The 20,261-nt window shown below is 59.7% G+C and overlaps 1 protein-coding gene across 10 annotated transcripts in view; it reads left to right on the plus strand.

The window, feature by feature from the left end:
* Positions 1–20,261, plus strand: part of HIVEP3 (HIVEP zinc finger 3) — a 459,145-nt gene that overhangs the window by 434,006 nt on the left and 4,878 nt on the right. For 9 of the 10 annotated variants that reach the window (XM_049093980.1, XM_049093976.1, XM_049093975.1 and 6 more), the window contains 4 exons: positions 7,687–7,862; positions 13,998–14,084; positions 16,755–16,811; positions 18,441–19,354. In XM_049093980.1, coding sequence (XP_048949937.1) covers positions 7,687–7,862; positions 13,998–14,084; positions 16,755–16,811; positions 18,441–19,354 — 1,234 coding nt within the window. The remainder of the gene's footprint in view (positions 1–7,686; positions 7,863–13,997; positions 14,085–16,754; positions 16,812–18,440; positions 19,355–20,261) is intronic. The other variant, XM_049093983.1, reaches the window with a different exon arrangement.

Here is a 20,261-nt window from a genome sequence, read left to right on the forward strand (position 1 = left end):
CAGCTGATGGGCTCGCTGTGGCTGGACCTTCCAGGGAACTGTGACCTCTGGGAACTGGCTCTAACCTCACTTCCGGGGACACAGGCTTCCTGCAAAAGTGGAACTCAGAGCGACAGTGTGCGCCTCTCCGATCACATCTTCCTCTTGCTTGGTGTGATTATATGCAAATTTGGAGGATTGTTGAGAATTTAATGATAAAATATTAATAGTATAGGGAAAAGTCAGTAACATATCTGCAGAATAGCCTCATAGGAGCTCCGATTAAGGAGGTAACTGGGAGGCCACAGAGTTTACCCCCTCATTAAAGAGAAAAACGCAGCTTGGTGGAGAGAAAAGTCATGGGCTTGAAGGTCAGACAGGCCCCTACTGGCTTCATGACCTTGGGGAAGTTCCTTGGAGCCAGAAGTTTAGCTGTGGGCTGGATCTGCCTCTCCTATTTTATTTGCCTTGAAATGTGTCTTTTAAAACAGGTGATTTCAAGTGTTAGTCAGAACGGCTTGGCCTCTAAGCACCTGAACTTTATAACATGTGGCCTGGGATCAAATTCTGGCTCTGTTGACTTACTGGCTGTGTGGCCTTGAGCAGGTTACTCAACCTCTCTGGGACTCTATTTTCTCATGTGTAAATAAGGATGATTAGAGAGCCCCTGCCATGAGGTTTAAATGAGGGAATGCGTAGGAAGCATTTAAAATAGTGCTCAGTCTGAGGGGGGCACCTGACAGGATGAGTACCGGGTGTTATGCTGTATGTTGGCAAATTGAACTCCATAAAAAAAAATAAAAATAAAAATGGTGCTCGGCACCCAGGAAGGGCTATGGAAGAGTAGACTAATATTGTCAGTTTTTTTAAAATCTGTATTTGTGGTTTTCTTGAAAACCTGGAAGATCTGACATCATGCAACATGGGCTGGAAAGGTGTAGCCACTGTCCCTTTAGAGAGGGACTGTGTCCTCCCCGCATACCTCAGTGCCCCCCCCCCATGCCTCGTCCACTTGCGTCATGTTGGCACCCTCCCCATAGAGCACCCTGGGCCTCCGTTTAGCCAGGAATGGGTATATCTATTTCTTTTTGTGGGACTAAATCTGAACCACTTAATGGATAAATGTGTCCATTTTACAGCACTGTCACAGGAGTGGGCCAGCCATCCCCCTTCTGTCCCTGTGCGGGGACCAGGAATTTCCTCCTGCTGCAGGCTCTCCCAGCCTGCTCCTCTGGCCTCTAAGGGTGTCACAGTGCCAGTGACAGGGAGCTCACTACTTCACAGAGCAGCTTCACTGCTGAATCTTTGTCAGAGGTGGAGCCAAGGACAAGTCCCCCATCACCATGACTAAAATGCCGTCTATTCTCGACCCCTTCCCTCTTCCGGCGTCTGGAGCGGAGCGGGGGGCGCCGTGCACGCCGTGTTCCACTGTGTTCGGTAGAAGCTGTGGGCTTCAGAGAGGCCTCTGAAGAGTCTAGAACCACAACCCAAGGTGTCACGTGCTGACTGCTCACCGTCAGGCGGCTCGGCATCCCCGGGTTGCAGGACTGGAGGAGAAGCGGCTGATGTCAGATGTGGGACCCCTGGGGTCAGGACCAGGCTCCGGGTTCTGCTTCACCACTTCGTAGTTGTCTTGTAACTTTGGCGAGCCAGCCGACCTCTCTGTTCCGGTTTTCTTCTGTATCAGGGGAGTATTAGAAGACCCCCTCGATCGAGGAAGGGGTTGCTTGAGACTCTTCCTCTTTTCCTTTGAGTCCTCGAATCTTAACTGCTGCAGCATAAGAACAAAAACAGGGCAGCTCAGGTGGCTCAGCAGTTTCGTGCCTGCCTTCAGCCCAGGTCGGGATCCTGGAGACCCGGGATCGAATCCCACGTCAGGCTCCCGGTGCATGGAGCCTGCTTCTCCCTCTGCCTGGGTCTCTGCCTCTCTCTCTCTCTCTCTCTCTCTCTCTGTCTCTCATGAATAAATAAATAAAATCTTAAAAAAAAAAAAAAACAGACCTGGAGGATTCTGGGGGCTCCACACCCCTCCTGGCAGCCTTGCTCTTGGCTCCACCTGAGGCCGCAGAACCGAAAGCCACATCCAGGCAGGGGGCTGGGACCCCTGGAGCTGCGGCCAGGGTCAGACCAGCCTGCCCCTTGCTGCATGGCCAACCTGAGTCTGGGCCTCGGGTCGTCGGGCTGCCGGGTCTCAAGGTCCCTCTAAGACATTCTGGAATCCACAGAAACAGCTATTTTTTCTTTAAGAACAAAACTAAACATTTCCCAGACTGGCTGACACCTCTGGCTTGTCAGGGCAGCAGAAGGCAGGCAGGTGATGGGGCTCAGAGCAATGGCTCCCTGTTCTGGGAGTGTGAGTCAGCAGCACCCCAGCCTGCCAGTGGGGACTGTCTTGTGGCCTCAGAACTGAGAGGGGGTCGGTCACTTCTCCCCCCGGGGAGAGTAGCCTGGGGGGGATAGGGAGGAGCCAGCAGACCTGGGAGGCAGCACTGTGCCCCTAGGGGCCCCACCATGGTTTTCTGGTTTCCTGCTCTGGCTTTCTGCAGGGCATTTTTCTGTAGCTGTCAACACCTGCGGGTCCCACCCAGAGCTGGCGGCCCTTTCAGGAAGGGCTGGGTGGAGAATGATGCTGTTCTTGTTTGTCTGCAGTGTTACAGGCCCCTGGGAATCCTGGAGAAGGAAAGTGCTAAGGAAACCTTGGTCCACATCATCTGAAAGTATTTGTGCAGCAAGTCTGTGCAGGGATGGGGAGCTGGGTGGAAAGATCGCTGACTGGCTGGTCTTGGCCACGTCACTCAAACTCCTCGGGCCTTAGTTCTCTTTTCTGTAAAATGAGGATGGTGGTAAAAGGGGGATGGCAGACCGGTGGAGGTCAGGCATGTGATGGTGCTTGCTGTGCCTCGGGGCAACAACTGTTTGCAAGGGACAGGAAGTCACTTACCCAAGGTCACCGAGCAAGGTCAAGCAGGAGCCAGAACTGGGCCCCAGGTCTCATGCTGACCTACGAGCCGAATAGTTCCTACCAGGGAGTGGGGAGCGTTCGGCCAGCCAGTCCCTCCTGGCTAGGAGGGCCTAGCTCTGTGCCGTGCCCAGGGGGAGGCCACAGCGTCGTGTTGGGATGTCCAGGCCAAGAGTCGGATTATAGCAGACCCGGAAAGAAGGCCTCGGTTTGGCTCTGTGCAGCCGAGGAGCGTGAGCGCTTGCTGGGTGGCAGGCACTGTGCTAGGCCCTGGGGATATACCAACAGCTGAGGCCCACCTGGCCCCTCCTTCGGGGGGATAACGGGGACTCCGCTGGTTGAGAAGACTGTCACCACGCACACAACTTAGTGCTGTGAAGGGGAGCACGTGGGACCCCAGGCTCGGCGGGCTCAGGGCTCCAAGGGAAGGGACCTTGCGGCGAAGCCCTGAAGGAGCAGAGGAGCTGGTCGGGGGGGGGGGCTGGTGCTGGGGAGGCTGGAAGGCTGGAGGAAGGAACTCTGAGGCCCCCAGGGATGTTTGGCACAGGGGGTGAGGCCCTGGAGAGGTCGCTGGGCCGGGTGGGGTCCTGGGCCTCTGTGCCATCCTGTCCCCCGAGTGCAGGGACAGGGCCTTATCCTGCAGGGGGTGAGGGAGCATTGCCCCCAGGCTGGGAGGAGCAGCTGGGCTGCATGTGGTAGGGCTCGCTCCCTCTGGCTGTTCTGTGAAGAAAGGCTACAGGGAGGATGGTGGCCCTGGCTGCCTCCTCGGCCACACTCGGGCGGTGGGGGGACAGCATGGACAGGCTGTGGCGACAGGCTGAGCACGGAGAGGGATGGCAGTGGAGGCACTAGGAGGAAGCCCCGGCGTGTTCCATTTATGGAGACGGGTACCCAGGGGGACGTGGTACTGCACGGGGGACCGGAAACGTGGTTCTGGGCGTGCAGGCTGTGAGGTGCCTGAGAACCACTAGGAGGGGTACTGAGGGGGGCATTTGGAGGTTCAGCAGGGAGGTCAGACCTGGAGAGAACAGGAGACCCATTGGCGTCCAGGTGGAAGGTCAGGCCTGGGAGGGGTGAGGGGAGGAGAGCGCAGGCTGGGGCCTGGGGACTGACAGCATGGGACAGGGGCAAGGAAGGAGCCTGCAGAGAAGGGTCACCAAGCCAAGCAAGAGCCCCTGGAAGGTGGGCGCGAGGGCAGACAGGAAAAGACAGCCGTCCTTTGGATTTAGCAACGTGTGACCTTGGCAAGGACAGATGGCCAGGGAAGCTGAGTCGAGGGGCTCAGGAGTGGGGGTGGTGAGGAGGCATGGACAGCAGGTGTGGGCTGCCCTTTCCTGGCTTGGGCTGAGAAAGGAAGAGCAGAGCGAGCAGGAGCTGGAGTGGGTTGGGGTCCAGCGAGCCTTTGAGGTTGGCTGTTGACTGGTGACAAGCTTGAACTGAGCGTGTGGCCCATGATGGCGGAATGTACCAGAAGGCAGAGGCTGTGGAGCTGCTGGGGAAGGAGAGGCTGATCCTGAGCTGGTGTGGGGGGATGGCCCCACGCAGGAGGATGACCCAGCCCACACTGGACGGCTGGCCCATGCCTGTCCTTGGGCTGGGCCCTTTGGGGACCACAAAGCCGTCGAGCTGTATGAATCCCAGTCTCGGCCTTCAAGGGGCAGAGGACTCACAGGCTCTGGGCTGCTCCACCAGGACTGCTCTCTCTTCAAGTCCTGGGGCCCCCCAGGAACCAGCGTCCTCCATGACGTGGGACCAGCTGGCTGCTGCCCACCCCAGCCCCGTTCTCTCTGCTTCCAAACCTCCTGAGCTCCCAGGAAGTCGCTGCTCGGGGGTAGGTGTTGGGACCGGCTTTCTGGTCACCCTCACACTGCCCCCTTCTTGTTTTCAATCCTCTCCTGGGCAGTCGCCTTCCTCCTCACAAATCCGCCTGTCCCATCGTGAGTCCCGAGGACTTCTGGCCGTGTCCTGGGCATCTCTTCACGGCTTCCTCTCGGGCATCTCACACTCAGCAAAGCCCTAGGGGCCTGCATCGCTTCCCTCCAAGCCCACGGATGGAATCGCTTGAGCCAGCCAACTTGAAAACGTTGGTCTTTGTTTCTGCCTCCTTGTGATCCCCGCCCCGTCCAGACGACCGCCTGTCCTAGAACACGCACCTCTGGCAGGGACCCCAGGTCTCTCATCCTCCAGACCATTCCCCCGTGGTGCCAGGGAAGCATCTTCTCTCTGAGACTTTATCTTTAGGACAACTTTGACCAAGTCTAAACTTCTTAGCACGCATCGAAGGCTGATGGGGATGGTGATCCAGTCCGAGCTGCCCATCCCACCTCGTCTGCTTTCACCCACCAAATCCGTCCAGCCTCTTAACACCTCTTGCCTTTGCTCCTGGTCCCTGCCTGGAGTATCCTGCCTCCATCTCTCACCGCCCTCCCCAGCCCCTCCAACCCCTCCCCGGCAGGTTCCACACACCTTCCATGGTCAAGACACCCAACTCAAGGCACAACCCTTGAAGGTTCAAACGGTTTTTCTGTGTTTTCTGCACATAAGTGTGAGCCTGGGAAGACCACTTGTCATCTGAGCTTGCTATAGAGGAGGAAATGAGGGATCTGAGAGCAGCCACAGGAGACCGACTCTAGCACTTGACTCTGAGTTGACTTGAGCATAGGGTGGAGCCCAAATACAGGGGCAGTCAGAGTGGCAGTGGGCCTCGCTCGCAGTGGCCACCCCAGCGGGGTGGAGGGAAGGGGAAGGAATGCCGAGGGACACCTTTGTCATTGGAAGTTGGAGGGGAGGGAGTGTCAACGGACCCGCCGAGCAGGGCCGAATGGAGGCCCCTGTCCAGGTGGAGGCCGAGCCTCGTGCAAAGAAGAGACCAAGGCATTCTCGCTTCTTTCTTCTCTGGCTGGGAAAAGGGTGCTCCATCTCAGAGTGGGTCCTGGGGGCCACAGAGGGACACAGGAATTAACATCCGGGTGTGGGTCGCTGGTTTGGGTCCAGGAGTCCCGCTGCGTGAGGGTGAACTCCTGTCACCGGGAGACAGACATCCCCAGTTTGCCCATAGGGTGCTCTTCATAAGCGCGACTAGAGTCACTTCCTCCTACCAGCCCCACAGCCTTCATTTCCTCCCCTTGAACACAAGATGTCACTTTGCCCTGGTTCAGATGGAAGTTGGCTCCTAACCTGAGAACAGGGTGCCTGCAACTGGCCGGTCAGGGCCTCTTAAGGAGAAGAAAAGGTGGTTTTAGACAACATGAGGCCAAAACTGAGGTGACAAAAACCAGGACCCGTAGGGACTTGTGGACAGCAGCCCCACGTGTGAGAGAACATGCGTGTATGAGTGTGTGTATACGGGTGTGAGTGTGTGCTTGAGTGTAAGAGTGGGGAGGTGGTGTGTGTGTGAGTGTGTGATGTGATCACTCTGTCACCACCAGCTGGCCCCCTCTCTTAGAGTCCCCTCTTTCAAGTCATCCTGTGACATCCTCTCATCCATAAGCTGATGGCCATGCAGAGTAGGACTGAGCCCCAGCTGCTGTCCCACCTGCTCCCAGCCACCTCCCTGCCCCTCTGCACCTGCTCCGAGTTTGAGTGCCAGGCACCTGGGCTGGGACATGTTGTACAGCATGAGTGTGGGGCACAGGCAGGCCTCCTGCTGGGTGATGGGGGCACGCTCAGCTGGCCGAGAGGCCACACCGCCCCTGAGGCACCCGTGCCCTCAGACGCCCCTGGCCTCGTGAGTCAGAAGACACTTCCCCTGGAACCATACCAGGAACCCCTCCCCTGGCCCCATCATAGACTTTTCAGGGGGGAGACGTGCTCATCTATGGCATTAGGCCAACAAGGCATTTTGATGAGGATCGTATGGAGTGAGACTCGTGGGCTTCCTTCTAGGTGGAAATCACAGCCTTCTGGTTCGGGTCCAAGAGCATTAGTGGCCCTGACGCCCGGCAGGTGGGCTGGCTACCCTAGGAAAGCTCTTGGCCCTGGTGCTCTGAGCCCAGGTGTTCCCTGGGAGCAAGGTGGCTAGAACCTGGGTCCCCAGGGCTTCACGGCTCATCCGGAGATGCGGTCGGGGAGAGAGCGCAGGGCTCCTGGTTTCTGACTCTGAGAACAGGGAAATGATGGCTGTGCCTCAGACCTCCTCCCAGCAGTGTCCGGGTGGCTTCCTAGCCGACCGTTTTAGCGATCGTTACCCTTCCCGGGAGGTGGACAGGCTTTGGAGCAGGCAGGTTCGGATGGATCTTAGTTCTAGATCTTTCTGGCTGCAGGAGTTTGAGCCTCAGGCTGGCTCTTAAGGGCTCGTGCTCAGGATCGTGATTTAATTTGTGTAAAGTGCCCGGCGCAGAGTGAGCACCTGGCAAATGGTAGCCGCTAGAGCGTGGTCGTTCCCTTCTCTCACTCGCGTTGCTGCTCCGGTGGCCCAGCGTGGCTGTCCTGTGTGGGGACAGGCTGGCTCTGGAGCCCAGGCCCTGCATGGCTTCACTTCCCGGCAGGAGGCGCGGGGTCTGCTGCGGCCGGATGGAAGAGAGGGGGCAGCCGTGCCTGGTCGAGGGCAGGGCAGGTGCAAGGGGTCCCTGGTGGATCCCCAGGGCGACTCCCCCACCCCCGCCCCACGTGGTTCTCTCTGGGTCGCGTCCTCCTCGCCCAACACACCAAGGGCTGGATGCGGCCAGGAAGCCTGTGCATCTTCTGAGGTGGGAACCAGCCTCTTCTCCTCCTTTTTTTTCCTTTACCATGACGCCTGTTGCTCATAGGTACAAATCAAACGAAGAGTATGTATATGTGCGAGGCCGCGGCCGAGGGAAATATGTTTGTGAGGAGTGTGGAATTCGCTGCAAGAAGCCCAGCATGCTGAAGAAACACATCCGCACCCACACTGACGTCCGGCCCTATGTGTGCAAGCACTGTCACTTTGCTTTTAAAACCAAAGGTAAGAGACAGTCAGCTGGGGCGCTGCCCCTGCCCACCGTAGGGAGCTCCCCTCTGGGAGCCCTAGCACAGAGCGCAGGGGCCCGGACCTCTCCGCCTGGGGCCTGGGCCACCCCCACGGCCTGGGCTCCCCAGTGGCAGAGCAGCGCCTCCAGACTGGGCAGTGGCACCCCCTGGCTGCCCAGCCTGTCCTCTTGGATCCCACACAGCTCCTCCACCTGCGCGCCTGCCCCGCCGCCCGGAGGCGCTCTTGCACACCGTTCCCAGTTTTGATTTTTCTCTCCTCCACCCCGTCCTTCTGCATGTCTCCTCGGCCCCTTGCCCACTGATCTGGTGAGCTCCAGCATCCGCACCTGTCACCACCACTCTTGCGTTTGGAAATCCATTCCACTCCGAGCCACTCGGCACACTCACATGGTCACTCCTCATGGCAGACTCGCCCTGCCTCCACCCGCCTCACCACTCAGACCATGTTCCTGCCCACCCGGCTCCTCTGCAGCTCTCGGCACAGCCCGCTCGCCCCCCGCCCTGCCCAGGCTGGCAGCCCCGACAGTCCGGCCCCAAGGCAGGGGCAGCAGGCTCTGGCGGCCACCTGAGCGAGGAGGAAGGGCAGCCGGTAGAGGCTGGCGTGGCCTGGCCTGCTGCAGGCCCCCCGTGTGAGCAAGTGGGGCCGAGTCCGTGAGACTTGGAGCAAGCTGCTCCCTGCACACTGCGTGGACTGTTCCTGCAGGCCGGGCGGGGAGGACGTGGGCACTCGCGCATTGCTTCCTGGTAGCTGAGCAGAGGGACGGGGGACGGAGGTGAAGCAGAGGAAGGCCTGGGGCTCTCAGTGCCCCTGACAGCTTCAGCCTCTTGTGCTCTGCAGGTTCTTGGGTCAGGGTTTCAGGGTTTGGACGTGAGGGTCCCGCCTTCTCCTTTGAGCAAGTGGGGGGCCTCCACGCTGGCCCCCGCTGGAGCCATGTGCTGTTTCCGCGGACAGAGCCCGAGAGCAGGTTCAGTTTTGCCTCTTGTTGACCTTCCTTCTGGTGGGGAAGCTGCTCCCAGGCAGAGAGGCTGGGCCGAACCCTGTGGAGTTCGCCAGCCTTCCTCACTTTCTCCTCCTCTTGCCCCCCCCCCACCCCACCTCCGTGCTCTCTGTACCGGGTCCGGGGGGCAGTTTACCACGTTTACCAGTTTACCACTTCCGGCCCCTGTCTGACCAAGTTCCATCTTGGCCGTCCTAACCCCGTTCACCGACCCCTGCCCTCCTCTGTCCTCCGGCCATCGTTCTCGCTGGTCCTTTCCCACCTAGGTTTTGGGTAGCATAGAGGCGCTTCTTCTCTCTTGGCATCTCATAAACAGTGTTCTGGAGGATCCCCAAAGAGGACAGACGGGCCTGGAGCTCAGCCCCCTGTGTCATGGGTGCATCCAGCCCCAGGGCCCTGCCTTGGCCCCGGATGTGGGCCCCGTCCCTACTCTGTCCCCTACAACCCCACTCCCTCTGGCCTTAGGTGGCCAGTGGAACTTTATGGAAGAAGAGAGATGGGAATGATTGACTTATGTCTTAAACAACAGAGTAAAAAAAAAAAAGAAAAAACCTCTTGTTGAAGGTAAAGAAAGTGGGTCCCCCAAAAGCCAAGTGACTGTTAGTACTAGAGCTGTACCTAGAACCCAGGACCCCTCCATCAGGGCATCTCCCCCATCACCTTCCTCGCTGTGAGCAGATCTCCGTTTCCCTGGAAGGACTGGCTAAATCAGGTGGCCGATCGGGTGGCCTCCGGAGCGGGTCACAACCGCTGCCCCTGTTTCCAGGCGGCATCAGGGGACCACCCCGTTCTGCTCTCAGCGTGAGGAGCCCAGTCCTGAGAGTACGTCCCAGCCCGGGGCCATCTGGAGCACACCCGTGCCCGGCACACAGAGAACCATCTTGGGGAGACTAGAAAAACCCATCTGGCTAAGTTCCCAGCCAGAGCATCCTCTCCAAAGAGGGGGCCCTATTCAGTTCCCCTTGTCTTTCTGGCGAGAAAGGGCCTGGTCCCGGGCAGGAACGCCTCGTTTCCAGAGCTCTTGTCATTGTTTCATTGGAAGCCACGCCAGGCCTGCCCGCAGTGCCTCTGGGGTGTCTCTGAGCCGGCATGGAGCCCCGGGGGGGTGCCCAGAGGGCATTACGGGAGCAGAGGGACTGAGTCCCGGCTGTGCAGGCCTGCCCAACCTGCCCCGAAGGCCAGGCCCAGCAGCCTGTTCCCAGCCAGTGATCAAGGAGCGTGCTGAGCTCCCTTCAAAAGCTCATAGAAGCTTCCAGAAGACAACATCTTCAAAGCCGAAGCAGTGAGCGAGTCTGAAATGATGGAACCTGGACCTTTGTGACTGCGGAGAGGGGCCGGTCGGGGGTGGGTGGCGGCAAGTGGCAGCAGAGGAGGCTTGCACGCTGGGCGTGAGGGAAGCAGCGGGACACTGAGGCTCCTGTTTCTCGGGGTGCCCACGTCTTCCCGGAGGGGTGGGCCTTCAGCCGTCCCTCAGGAACCTCCGGCGCCTCCTCATCCCCGCCCTGCCCTCTCCCGCTGGGGCTCCGGCTGGGCCTGGCGGTCCTCAGGACCCTCCATCTGCACCCCCTGGCTGCGCCCAGGCCCGGCGAGCCCTTCCTGTCCGTCTCTGTCTGCTCGTCTGTGTCTCCGTCTCCGTGTTAGACATTGTGGCACAGCTGGGGCCCCGGGGCGCTAGCCGAGGCGTCTCGGGGGCCGTGCGGGGAAGGCCGCCAGGACGGCCCTGTGGCGAGCGGTCTGGGGGGTCCTCTTTCCTCTTCCCAGATGGTCCCCAGAGGCCAGCGGGGTGGCTGTGCCGCGTAGGGGCCCCTGCACCAGTCGCCGCGGGGTCAGCGACGAGAGCAGCGGGCAGGCCTCAGGTGGCAGGGCCTGCAGGGGCGGGCAGGGAGGAGGGCGGCCAGCCGGGGAAACCGAGGCAGAGTCCTGGGCCGGTGCTCTCAGCAGAGGCCCCACCTCTCCTCCAGACACTCCTCCTCTTCCATCCGCCTGCCTTTCCTCCTGCATCCCAGGACTGTGGGGCTTCGGGTGGGGGCCGGCAAGGCTGTGAGAAGCTGCCGGCTGCCCCGCAGGCCTCCGAGCCTCTGTCCCTTGCCAGAGAAGTGGCTTCTGAGCCGAAAGAGACGCCTGCGCCCTTTGGTCCCCCTCCCTCGATTCACAGAAGAGGCCCGGGGAGGGCAAGCCAGGGAGGGTACCCCATAGGCCCCAGGGCGGCTCAGCCAGCCTGGCCTCCTGAGAGCCACCCGGCCTGTCCCAGCAGAGCCCCTCAGATGCCCCGAGTGCCCCCTGCAGCCTCCAGGGCCCACGGGTGCCTTCTGGGAGCCCCCGAGCCCACCCTGGAGGGGAAGCCATGCCTCTGTCCTCCACACCCAGCACGTCGGCGCGTGGCAGGGTCTCGGCACTCGGTGACGGTGACGAGTGGTGGTCACGGGGCTAAGGGTGGGGTCCCAGCAGGGGAAGGAGGAACATCCCAATGTGCTGAGCGTCTGCTGTCTGCCAGGCTGCCACTCGCCTGCGCTCCCTCCTCAGCTTCTCCCAGCGCCCCCGAGAGGTAGGTATCACTTCAGAGTTGCAGAAATTGGGGCTCAGAAGGTTAAGAAACTCGCCCCAGAGCACACAGGTAGCAGGCAGCAGAGGCCAAACCCAAACCCGAAGCCGGCGAGCTCCTAGAGCAGCCTGGGTGCATTGTGCAGGCAGGCGTGGAGTGAGCAAGACCCCTGGAGCCCCAAAACCTGGGTCTCAATGGGGCTCTGTGCTAATAAGGGGCCTTGGCTGGTTCAGCGTGCTGGTCAACGGGAGCCTGCCCATGCCCAGCAGCTGAGACAGTCAGTAATCGGATCTAATGGCATCACCAGCTCCAGGGCCCAGAGTTAGAGCAGAAGCAAGAACCCCACACACCCACCACCCTGGGCCTGGTGGCGCTTGGATTACAGGGTCTGTGAGGCTCCTTCCAACGCTTTGCTTCTGCGATGAGGACAGCGTTGCCCATGTGTGGTTATTGTGACCTACTGTGTGCTCGGCACCTAACTTGGTTGAAAAGAGACCTAAACCTTCCTGGCAGGACACGTACAACAAATAATGTCAAAGCCAGAATGAGCAGTGTTCACAGTCCTCTGTGGTCAGGGGCTCAGGGGACAGTGGGCTGATCCCAGAACCTCAGGGGACCATTGATCTGTCTGGCCCATGGAAGGCCCCAGCGGCCTGTCCCACCCCTTGACGTCCCACTCAAGCTCTACTTGCTCATGGCAATGAGGGCAGAAGCCCCCAATATTAGGTAGGGACCTTTAGGGACCCTCTGGCCTCAGTTATGGCTCTGCTTTCCCTTAGGCCAGCAAAAGATCCAGGTTTCTGTCTGGTGATAGGAAAATCTGAGTTATAGGATATAGTCACAGACTAGGAGCAAAGAGAAGGAAGAGTAAAGAAACAAGTCACCTTCCACCCCTGCTGCCCTTGACCTGTGTACCTCAGGGAATCCCAGGTTAAGGTTCCCATCACGCTCTCAGCAAAACCCTGCAAATTCCTTAAAATTCTCAGAATGATTGGAAAGCACCCTTTGGTGCACCCACGGGCTCTCTCCTACTTGCCCACCCATCCACCCATCATCTATCCACCCATCTATCCATTTCTCCCATCTACTGTTGGTCTTCCTGGCCATCTCCCTTTCCATTTATTTTCTCATCCTGTTCCTCCTCTTCTCACATCTGTCCTCCCACCAGTCCGTCCTTCTATCCACCTGTCCAGTCTGCCCCGCTGCAAGTTGATGTGCAACCCAACCGGCCGCTGCCCCAGTCGGCCCTGTCTCTCTCCTCCTCTCCAGCTCCCCATCTGTGTATTAGCCCGTTTTCCAACTAGCCTGCCATTTACTGTTTTCATCTAACCATCTCCTCCCGCCTCTGTCTATCCATCTGTCTGCTTATCTAACCATCCAGTGTCCCATCCATCTGTCCCTATTCTTCCTGTTGTACTGTCACCCCATTTTTGCCCTTAGCCCCCTACCCATCTACCCATCAGTCCATCCATCCATCCATTCACCCACCAGTCTCTCTATGTATCTGCTCAAGTGTCCATTCTTCCCTCTTCCGTCCATCTACTCAGACTTGCCGAGGACCACGCTCAGTGAGACAGAGCACCTAACTCGGGGCACTGAGGATTATTATGTGAACGATCATGTGGAAGTGTAGCAACCTGCAGGCCCACAGTGAGAACATCACAACTTGGAGGTAGCTGCTGAGCCGGAAGGAGCATCCTGAGGCACCTGGCCTGCATCCTCCTGGAGCAGGCTGGGGTCTCTGCGTCCCCTTCCCAGAGTGTTCCTGCCCATAGAGGCTCCCGGCCTGGGATGTGCTGTGCACGCATGGGAGAGACTGAAGGCGTCATTACCTTCCCCCCCCCGCCCCGATTGTGAAGACCTGCTGCCCCTACTCATGAGCCGTGGGGCTGGGCTGGCCGCTTAGGGCAGGGGCAGGGATGGAGTGGGTGGAGCCTTTGCCCAGCCCTCCCTGTGCATACCCTACCTGTGTCTGCACCGCATGGTGACCTGGGGGATACTGAGGCCCAGGACGTGACTTCTCTAAGGAAGGCTCGCAGGTCCCTGTCCGGCAGACTGCCCTAACCCTTCAGCCCCTTCTCCATTTCTAACAGTAACTTTGTCCTGGTTCCTCTTCCCAAACCCGCTGGGCTGCCCCACACGTGGCCTCACCTGGAAGGGCATCGTCAGTACCCACCCACCGCGTCGGTGAACAGGAGCCCTCTGGGCATCCCAGCATCTGAGAAGGTCACAAATCCTGCTCCATGAGCGTCCCCGGCAACTGGGCCCCGGAGTTAAATCAAATGCAGGAGAAACCTATTGCACATGAGTTGTCTTTTTAATTTCTTTTTTTGTTTGTTTTTTTAACCAGCATCTCACTTCCTCATTATACCCTCTGCCCTCCCCCACCCGCCCCCCAACCTCCTCCCCCAGCTCCTGAGTACTGTCCTGAATGCCCAGCCCCTCCGCAGCAGCAGCAGCTGGCAGGGCCCTGACTGGTCTTCGAAGCCCACTGCCTCTGCGAGCCCCAGGCGTGCCCAGGCCCCCCCGCCCAGCGGCCCCGCCTGAGTCTCTTCTCGTTTCTTTCTAGGGAATCTGACTAAGCACATGAAGTCGAAGGCTCACAGCAAAAAGTGCCAAGAGACAGGGGTGCTGGAGGAGCTGGAGGCCGAAGAAGGTAAGGAACCGCCAACGCCCCCCTCCCACCTCTTCCCTCCTCACCATCTCCCCCTCTTCCTCTGCCCCGCTCCTGCACCTGTCCCCCTCGCCCTCCCTCCCCTTCCGTGTCCCCCCCACCTCCTCTCCCCCTCCCAAGCCCTCCCTGCCAGTTCTCCCACCTACTGGGAGATAAAGGTTAAATTCACAGAGAGATGGCCCCCTCCCCTCCATACACTTACAGTATGTGCTGTGCAGCCATAGAGAGTGCGCATTACCGTCTACCAGGGAGGTGGGGTGCCTGGCACCTTGCAGGTGCTCAGTGAATGTGTGCTGAATAAACTAACACAGGAGTAATTGGAGTCAGCATTGACTGATCACCCACTACGGGTCAGGCGTGTTCTAAACACACGCTGTGAGTTGTCTCCTAAATCCTCATGGTGATGCTGCGAGGGATGTACTCTTACACACTCCACACCCACACTCTCACACCTACATACTCTGGGCAGGAGCATGACACCTTTTAGAATTTGGGAGGCTTTCAAGAGAGCCAGAGTCAGACCTGACAGCCTCTTGCCACCTGCCGATTTCATCCCACATCCCAGCACCGCACCCTGGCCAAAGCCCTCCATCAGCAAAAGGCACATGAGAGCCTACTTCTGAGACAGCCCAGCAGAGCAGAAGGTGAGTCAAAGGCCCCGGCCAGCCGCAGCATCCAGGGAGGAGGCCAGAGGGACTCTGGCAGGTGCATAGGCAGTGTCCCCCCACCCCGCCAGCCACCCCAGCAAAGGGAGGTCAGGGCAGCCAGAAGCATTCCCCTTGTACCCAGCAACCCTTTGACCAGATTCCTAAAATCAGAATCAGGATTTAGAGTGTGACAAAGAAAGGTGTATGTGTGTGTGTGCGTCTGCGTTTTTCTGATTTCAGGATCTATTTGCAGTCTTACAAAAGAATTAAAACACATTTCCTTTTAGGTGGAATAAATCCCCTTTACTGCACTCAACACAAAGAAGTTGGGGCTGTTCCCTCCAAGATGAGAATGTGGGGTTAGTGTCCCTTAGGCCATTCACACTCGTTGTCTCACCACGTCCTCATAACTAGGGCCAGAAACTTGTGTTGCCCATTTTAAGTTGAGGAAAGTAAAGCTCAGACAGGTAAAGGCAGTTGCTCAAGGTCACACAGAAATGCTGGCCACACACCACCCCGGTGCCTGGTGGGCTGGACCTGCGGCACCTGGAGCCCAAACCAGAGCCCAGAGCCCTCCCTGGGTCAGAGTCAAGAGGTGGCTCACCCCACACTGAGGGCCTGCTGAGGGACCCTGGGCTGCTCCCTGCCCCTCTCTCAATCTCTTTTTCCCAATGAAGCATAAAAGGATAACCATACCCACCTCGTCTGCGGAGATGAGTGGTGCATTTCTTCTAGAAATAATTACTGAGCACCAGCCCTATTCCAGGCCCTCTTCTAGATGCTGGAGATTCCACAGTGAATAAAACATAGTTCCTGTCCCCTGGAAGCTTACATCCTGCAAGGGAGCAGGGCAATGAACAAATGTGGAATAGGGTAGGGGCGGGGGTTCAGTCTGTGAGGTGTGAGCAGAGAATGGGAAGGGAAAGCTGGGAAGCCAGATGGGGTCTGGAGAAGGGCTCTCCCTGCAGAGGGAGCAGAAGGTACAGAGCTCCCGAGGACCAGAGTGGGGGGACATGAGCTCAGGGAACAGAAGCCATGAAGGTCAAGGGGTGGGCTTGGCAGGGCCCTGGAGTGATGTCCCACAACTCTCAGTGACTGTGTGCGGAGGACGGTGGAGAAGGGGTGCAGGACAGTGGAGAAGGGGTGCAGCTGGAGGCAGTTATCAGGCCCAGGGCATGTTGGCCCGGATGGGGTGGAGGTGGGGAGAAGCCGTAGGGCCCTGGGAACGTTCTGTAGGTGGAGCCCACAGGATTGGCTACCACACAGGGCGGGGGGTGGGGGGGGTGGGGGGGTGGGATAAGGATAGGTGATGGCGTGAGGGAAAAAAGGAGCCAAGGATGAGGCCCAGGTTTATGGCCTAAGACACTGGAAGGACGGAATTGCCACTTCCCGTGATGATGAGGAAGATTCAGGGAGGAGGAGCGAGTCTGCTAGACACCAAGTGGCGCTGGGGACACGGCCTGGGAACGACTGCCTCCCGGTGGCCAGGCCCCTCCGGCAGCGGCAGCGAGGAGGTTGAGGAGGTTGGGCAGCAGCGCCACCGTGTGTCCAGCCCCCTCGGCGCCGTCGCAGGCTTCCTTCTGCGTCTCCTCAGTCCCTTGGCGGGTGGAGCCTGGGCGGTGATCCCAGCAGTGGACCAGCAGCGCCTTGAGGGGTGTGGGGAATGGGCCGCCAGGGCAAGGCAGGAGCCCAGCTGTGGGGGGCCTGGAGCACCCTGTTCAGGCAGGGGCCCCTTGGCTCCCATCATCCCTGCCCTGGGAGCCTAGGGCAGGCCACTCTGGGCCTCTGCGTCCTCATCCCTAAAGAGGCTGTTTAGGAGGACTGTCTTGACTCCCTCACCGGTAGTACTACCCCTCTGACCATCAACTGTGAGATGCTTGCAACGGTGCTGGGGCACTGGAGATACTTGCTAAGTGTTACTGGGGCCTAACTAGGTGTCAGACCCTCACGATCCTCCCAACAGCTTCAGGAAGTGGCTTTTATTGCTCTTACCCCCATTTTACAGATGAGAAAACTGAAGGAGAGAAAAAGCCGATTAGACAGCATCATACAGCAAGGAAGGGTAATAATGCTGGGATCCAAACCCAGACCATTTCCTGCTTCTTGGCGCATAACATCATTTTTATGCTGGCAGTGTAATAACGCAAGAGTTGTAAACCTGAGTCCTGACTCAGCCACTACTCCCTGGTGATCTTGGAGAGGAAGCCCTTGCCCCCTCTGGGCCTGGATTTCCCCATATGTAAATGAGGGGTGAGGCCCGGTGACCTGCTGGGTCTGAAATAGGTCTAAGGCAAAGCCTGGGTGCTGTGTGTTTTGCATATTCACCCCCACATCCCTCCTGCCTTCCCCTCTGCTCCCAGCTGCCAGGAGACCTTGGCCCCTTGGTCCTTTGGCCCACCCTTCACCTGCCAACCCCAGTTCCACCCCATGGTTTTTGACCCACTGTTGTCCACTTCATGCATCTCACGGCTGCCTGCTGAGCTATGTGGAAGCATGAAGGCTTAGGCTCTCCAGCCCCAGGGCTGCTGGGCCTGATAGAGTTTGGAAGCCCAGCTGCACCCACCGTCCGAGTCAGCTTGTGTGTCTAGCTCTCTTGGTTGGCGGTGGAATGGGTGCTGGTGTGTCCAAGGGAAGTGCTGGGTGATGAGCCCAGAGAGGGGCCGGCAGGACCCAAATCCTCAGGAGCCTGATCGGTAGGCCAGACATTAGCAGGGCTCTCTCAAGAGTCCTGATTGCCGCCCATTTTCAGGGGTGCCCAAACTAGACTGCTGTCAGGTTAAAAGTGACCCAGATGCTTGGGGCTGCCCCGCCAGAAGCCAGACCAGGAGGTGCTGCAGAGCCCTACTCCTCACTGGCTGGGAGCAGCAGGAGCTCTGCAAGGGGAGCACGTCCTCTGGACAGGAGCAGCTGGGCCAGGACCCTGCTCTGCAATCTAAGGCCACCTTAGTCCTCCCCCCACCCCGCCCCTCAGAGACCAGGACCTGCCACCTGCCAGATGCTCTTGCACCAGCCGGCAGCAGCCTGGCCATGATGGCAGATGCATGTTTAGACTGACCACAGCCAGTGCCGCTGGACCGGCCTGCATGGCTGCTGTGCCCCAGAATAGGATAGATTTCTTCTTGAACGTACGGAGTGGCCATAGTTACTTGAGCCATTTCTCTGTGCCAGGTGTGCATTTCCTCCTCCCAGTGCACCCCATGAGGGAGGTGAGACTATCACACGCTCGTCTGACAAAGTGGGGGGACAGCACAGCAAGGTGACTTCCCGGGCTCCTGGGGGAGCCAGCACTGAAATCCTAGTGAAGGGAAGACGAACTAAGAAAAAAGGCCTGTCTCGTTTGCTGGGGTTCAGTCCCAGCCCTACTACTTATCTTTCCTGAGCAAGCTACTTAATCTTGCTTACCTTGGTTCCCTGGTCTGTAACGTGAAGATACGAACAGTGGCGACCTCACGGGATCACTTGAGGACTAGATGCATTAACAACACGAAGGTCCTAGAACTGACCCTGGCCCGGGGTAGACACAAGGCCCCTCTTGCTCACCGTGATTATTTACCAAATGTTCCCGCACCTATCACGGCCCCCATCCTCTCAGCCCGCTCTCAGGCCCAGCCTGCAAACAAGGACGGGGGCGCAGAGGGCGGCGGGGTCGGGGCCGGCAGTGACCCCAGGGTCTCCTGTGTCCACCCCTCAGGAACCAGTGATGACCTGTTCCAGGACTCAGAAGGGCGAGAGGGCTCGGAGGCGGTGGCGGAGCACCAGTTTTCAGACCTGGAGGACTCGGACTCGGACTCGGACCTGGACGAAGACGAGGATGAGGACGAAGAGGAGAGCCAGGACGAGCCATCGGGACCGGCCTCGGAGGCACCCCCGCCCGGCCCGCCGGCCTCGCTGCCGGCAGACTCCTCACCCAGTGCGGGCCCTCAGCCCCCAGATGCCACCTCCGGCGGCCAGGCCACACGGGGCAGCTCGGTCCTGGACGCCGAGCGCCTGGCAGCCGGCAGCTGCTCCACGTCCAGCCAAAGCGCACTGTGCCTCCCCCCGCTGGGACCGGCCCCCTCGGGCCCCGTGGAGAAGGACACAGGCTCAGCCCCGAGCGCCAAGGCTGTGTCCCCGAGAAGGCCGTGGTCCCCCAGCAGAGAAGCAGGCAGCCGCCCACCACCGACCCACAAACACTCACTAACCAAAAGCGACTTGTCTCCCCAGCGACACTCACCGGCCGGAGGGCCACAGGCCTCAGCCCCAAGCCCGCCGGGCCCCCCGCCGGGCCCTCTCCCCTGTGGGTCTCCAAGACTCGAGCTCTCTCCTCTCACCCCCCGCCCCCTGGGGAGGGAACTGCCCTCCCGAGTGCATCCGCCCCCTGAACGCAAGGGGGCCCCAGACCCGGGCCCCCCCAGACACTCCCCCACCAGGAGACGGTCCCCGGGCCAGGCCGAGTCACCGCCACGGTCAGCGCTGCCGGGGAAGTGGGCCTGGGCTGGGCCGGGCAGCCCCTCAGCAGGCGAACGCGGCCCAGGCTCGGGGCCGGCCCCGCGGGCTCTCCACCCGCCCGCGCCTCTACCTCACAAGCTTCTCGGCAGAAGCCCCGAGACCTGCGCCTCCACGTGGGTGAGTTCCTACCCCTGAGCGGCCGGGGTGCTCCTGATGGGGGGGGACACCGTGCACTCGTCCCCGAGGTGTCAGACCTGTAGCTTCACAGCCCGGCCAGCCCGGCGATTGCTGATAACGTAGCAAGTGTTTGTGGGGTGCACCCAGTGCCAGGCAGCACGCGGGGTGCCCCGGAGGCAGCCAGTGTAGACTCAGAAGCAGCCGAGCGTGGACGCTGGGGCTGGCCTTGGATGCAGGCCTAAATGCTCGTGCCCTTCCCCTCCCAGGCCCCCAACCCCACACCTCCGGCACCACTGTCACCAGCGGCCTCAGAGATACCACCTCCAACACCATCCCTGCCAAACCACCAGAACCGTCCCTGCCCCGTCCTCCACGCCATGTCCGCCGTCACTGCACTAGCAAGCCCCTGCCACCACCGGTCAGCTGCCCCAGTGTCGCCACATCAGCAGCCCAGTAGCATCCTGTCCCCACCACCGCCATGCTGCACCATCACTGTCAACCTACCTTTACCTCCCAGTGCCTCCCCTGTCAACGTATTGTCACGAACCAACCCCCCCCCCCACCCATCCACTACCAGCAGGACAGATGATGTCACTCAGAGACTCAAGCTCCTGGAGGGGCACGGACTGGGAATCTTGGTTTTTAATTTTGGGGTCACATGACAATTCTTGATGGTGGGAGGAGGTGAAGAGCCTAGAATGGGAGCTCACGTCCAAGGGGAGAACAGGGTCAGGCCCGAGTCTAGGAACAGGAGAGGCAGCAGAACCAAGATAGCAGGGGAGGCCCACGGCACACAGGCACGTGGGGGGCGGCGAGGACCGGGGGCCTCGTGGGCTGCCTGCCTCAGTGCTCCAGCACGGAGCTCAGCCCCCACCCCAGCACCCCCGGGACTTGCCGGGGATCCCGG

This window comes from Canis lupus, chromosome 15 (assembly GCF_003254725.2).
Source record: "Canis lupus dingo isolate Sandy chromosome 15, ASM325472v2, whole genome shotgun sequence".
NCBI classification, from domain to species: Eukaryota; Metazoa; Chordata; class Mammalia; order Carnivora; family Canidae; genus Canis; species Canis lupus.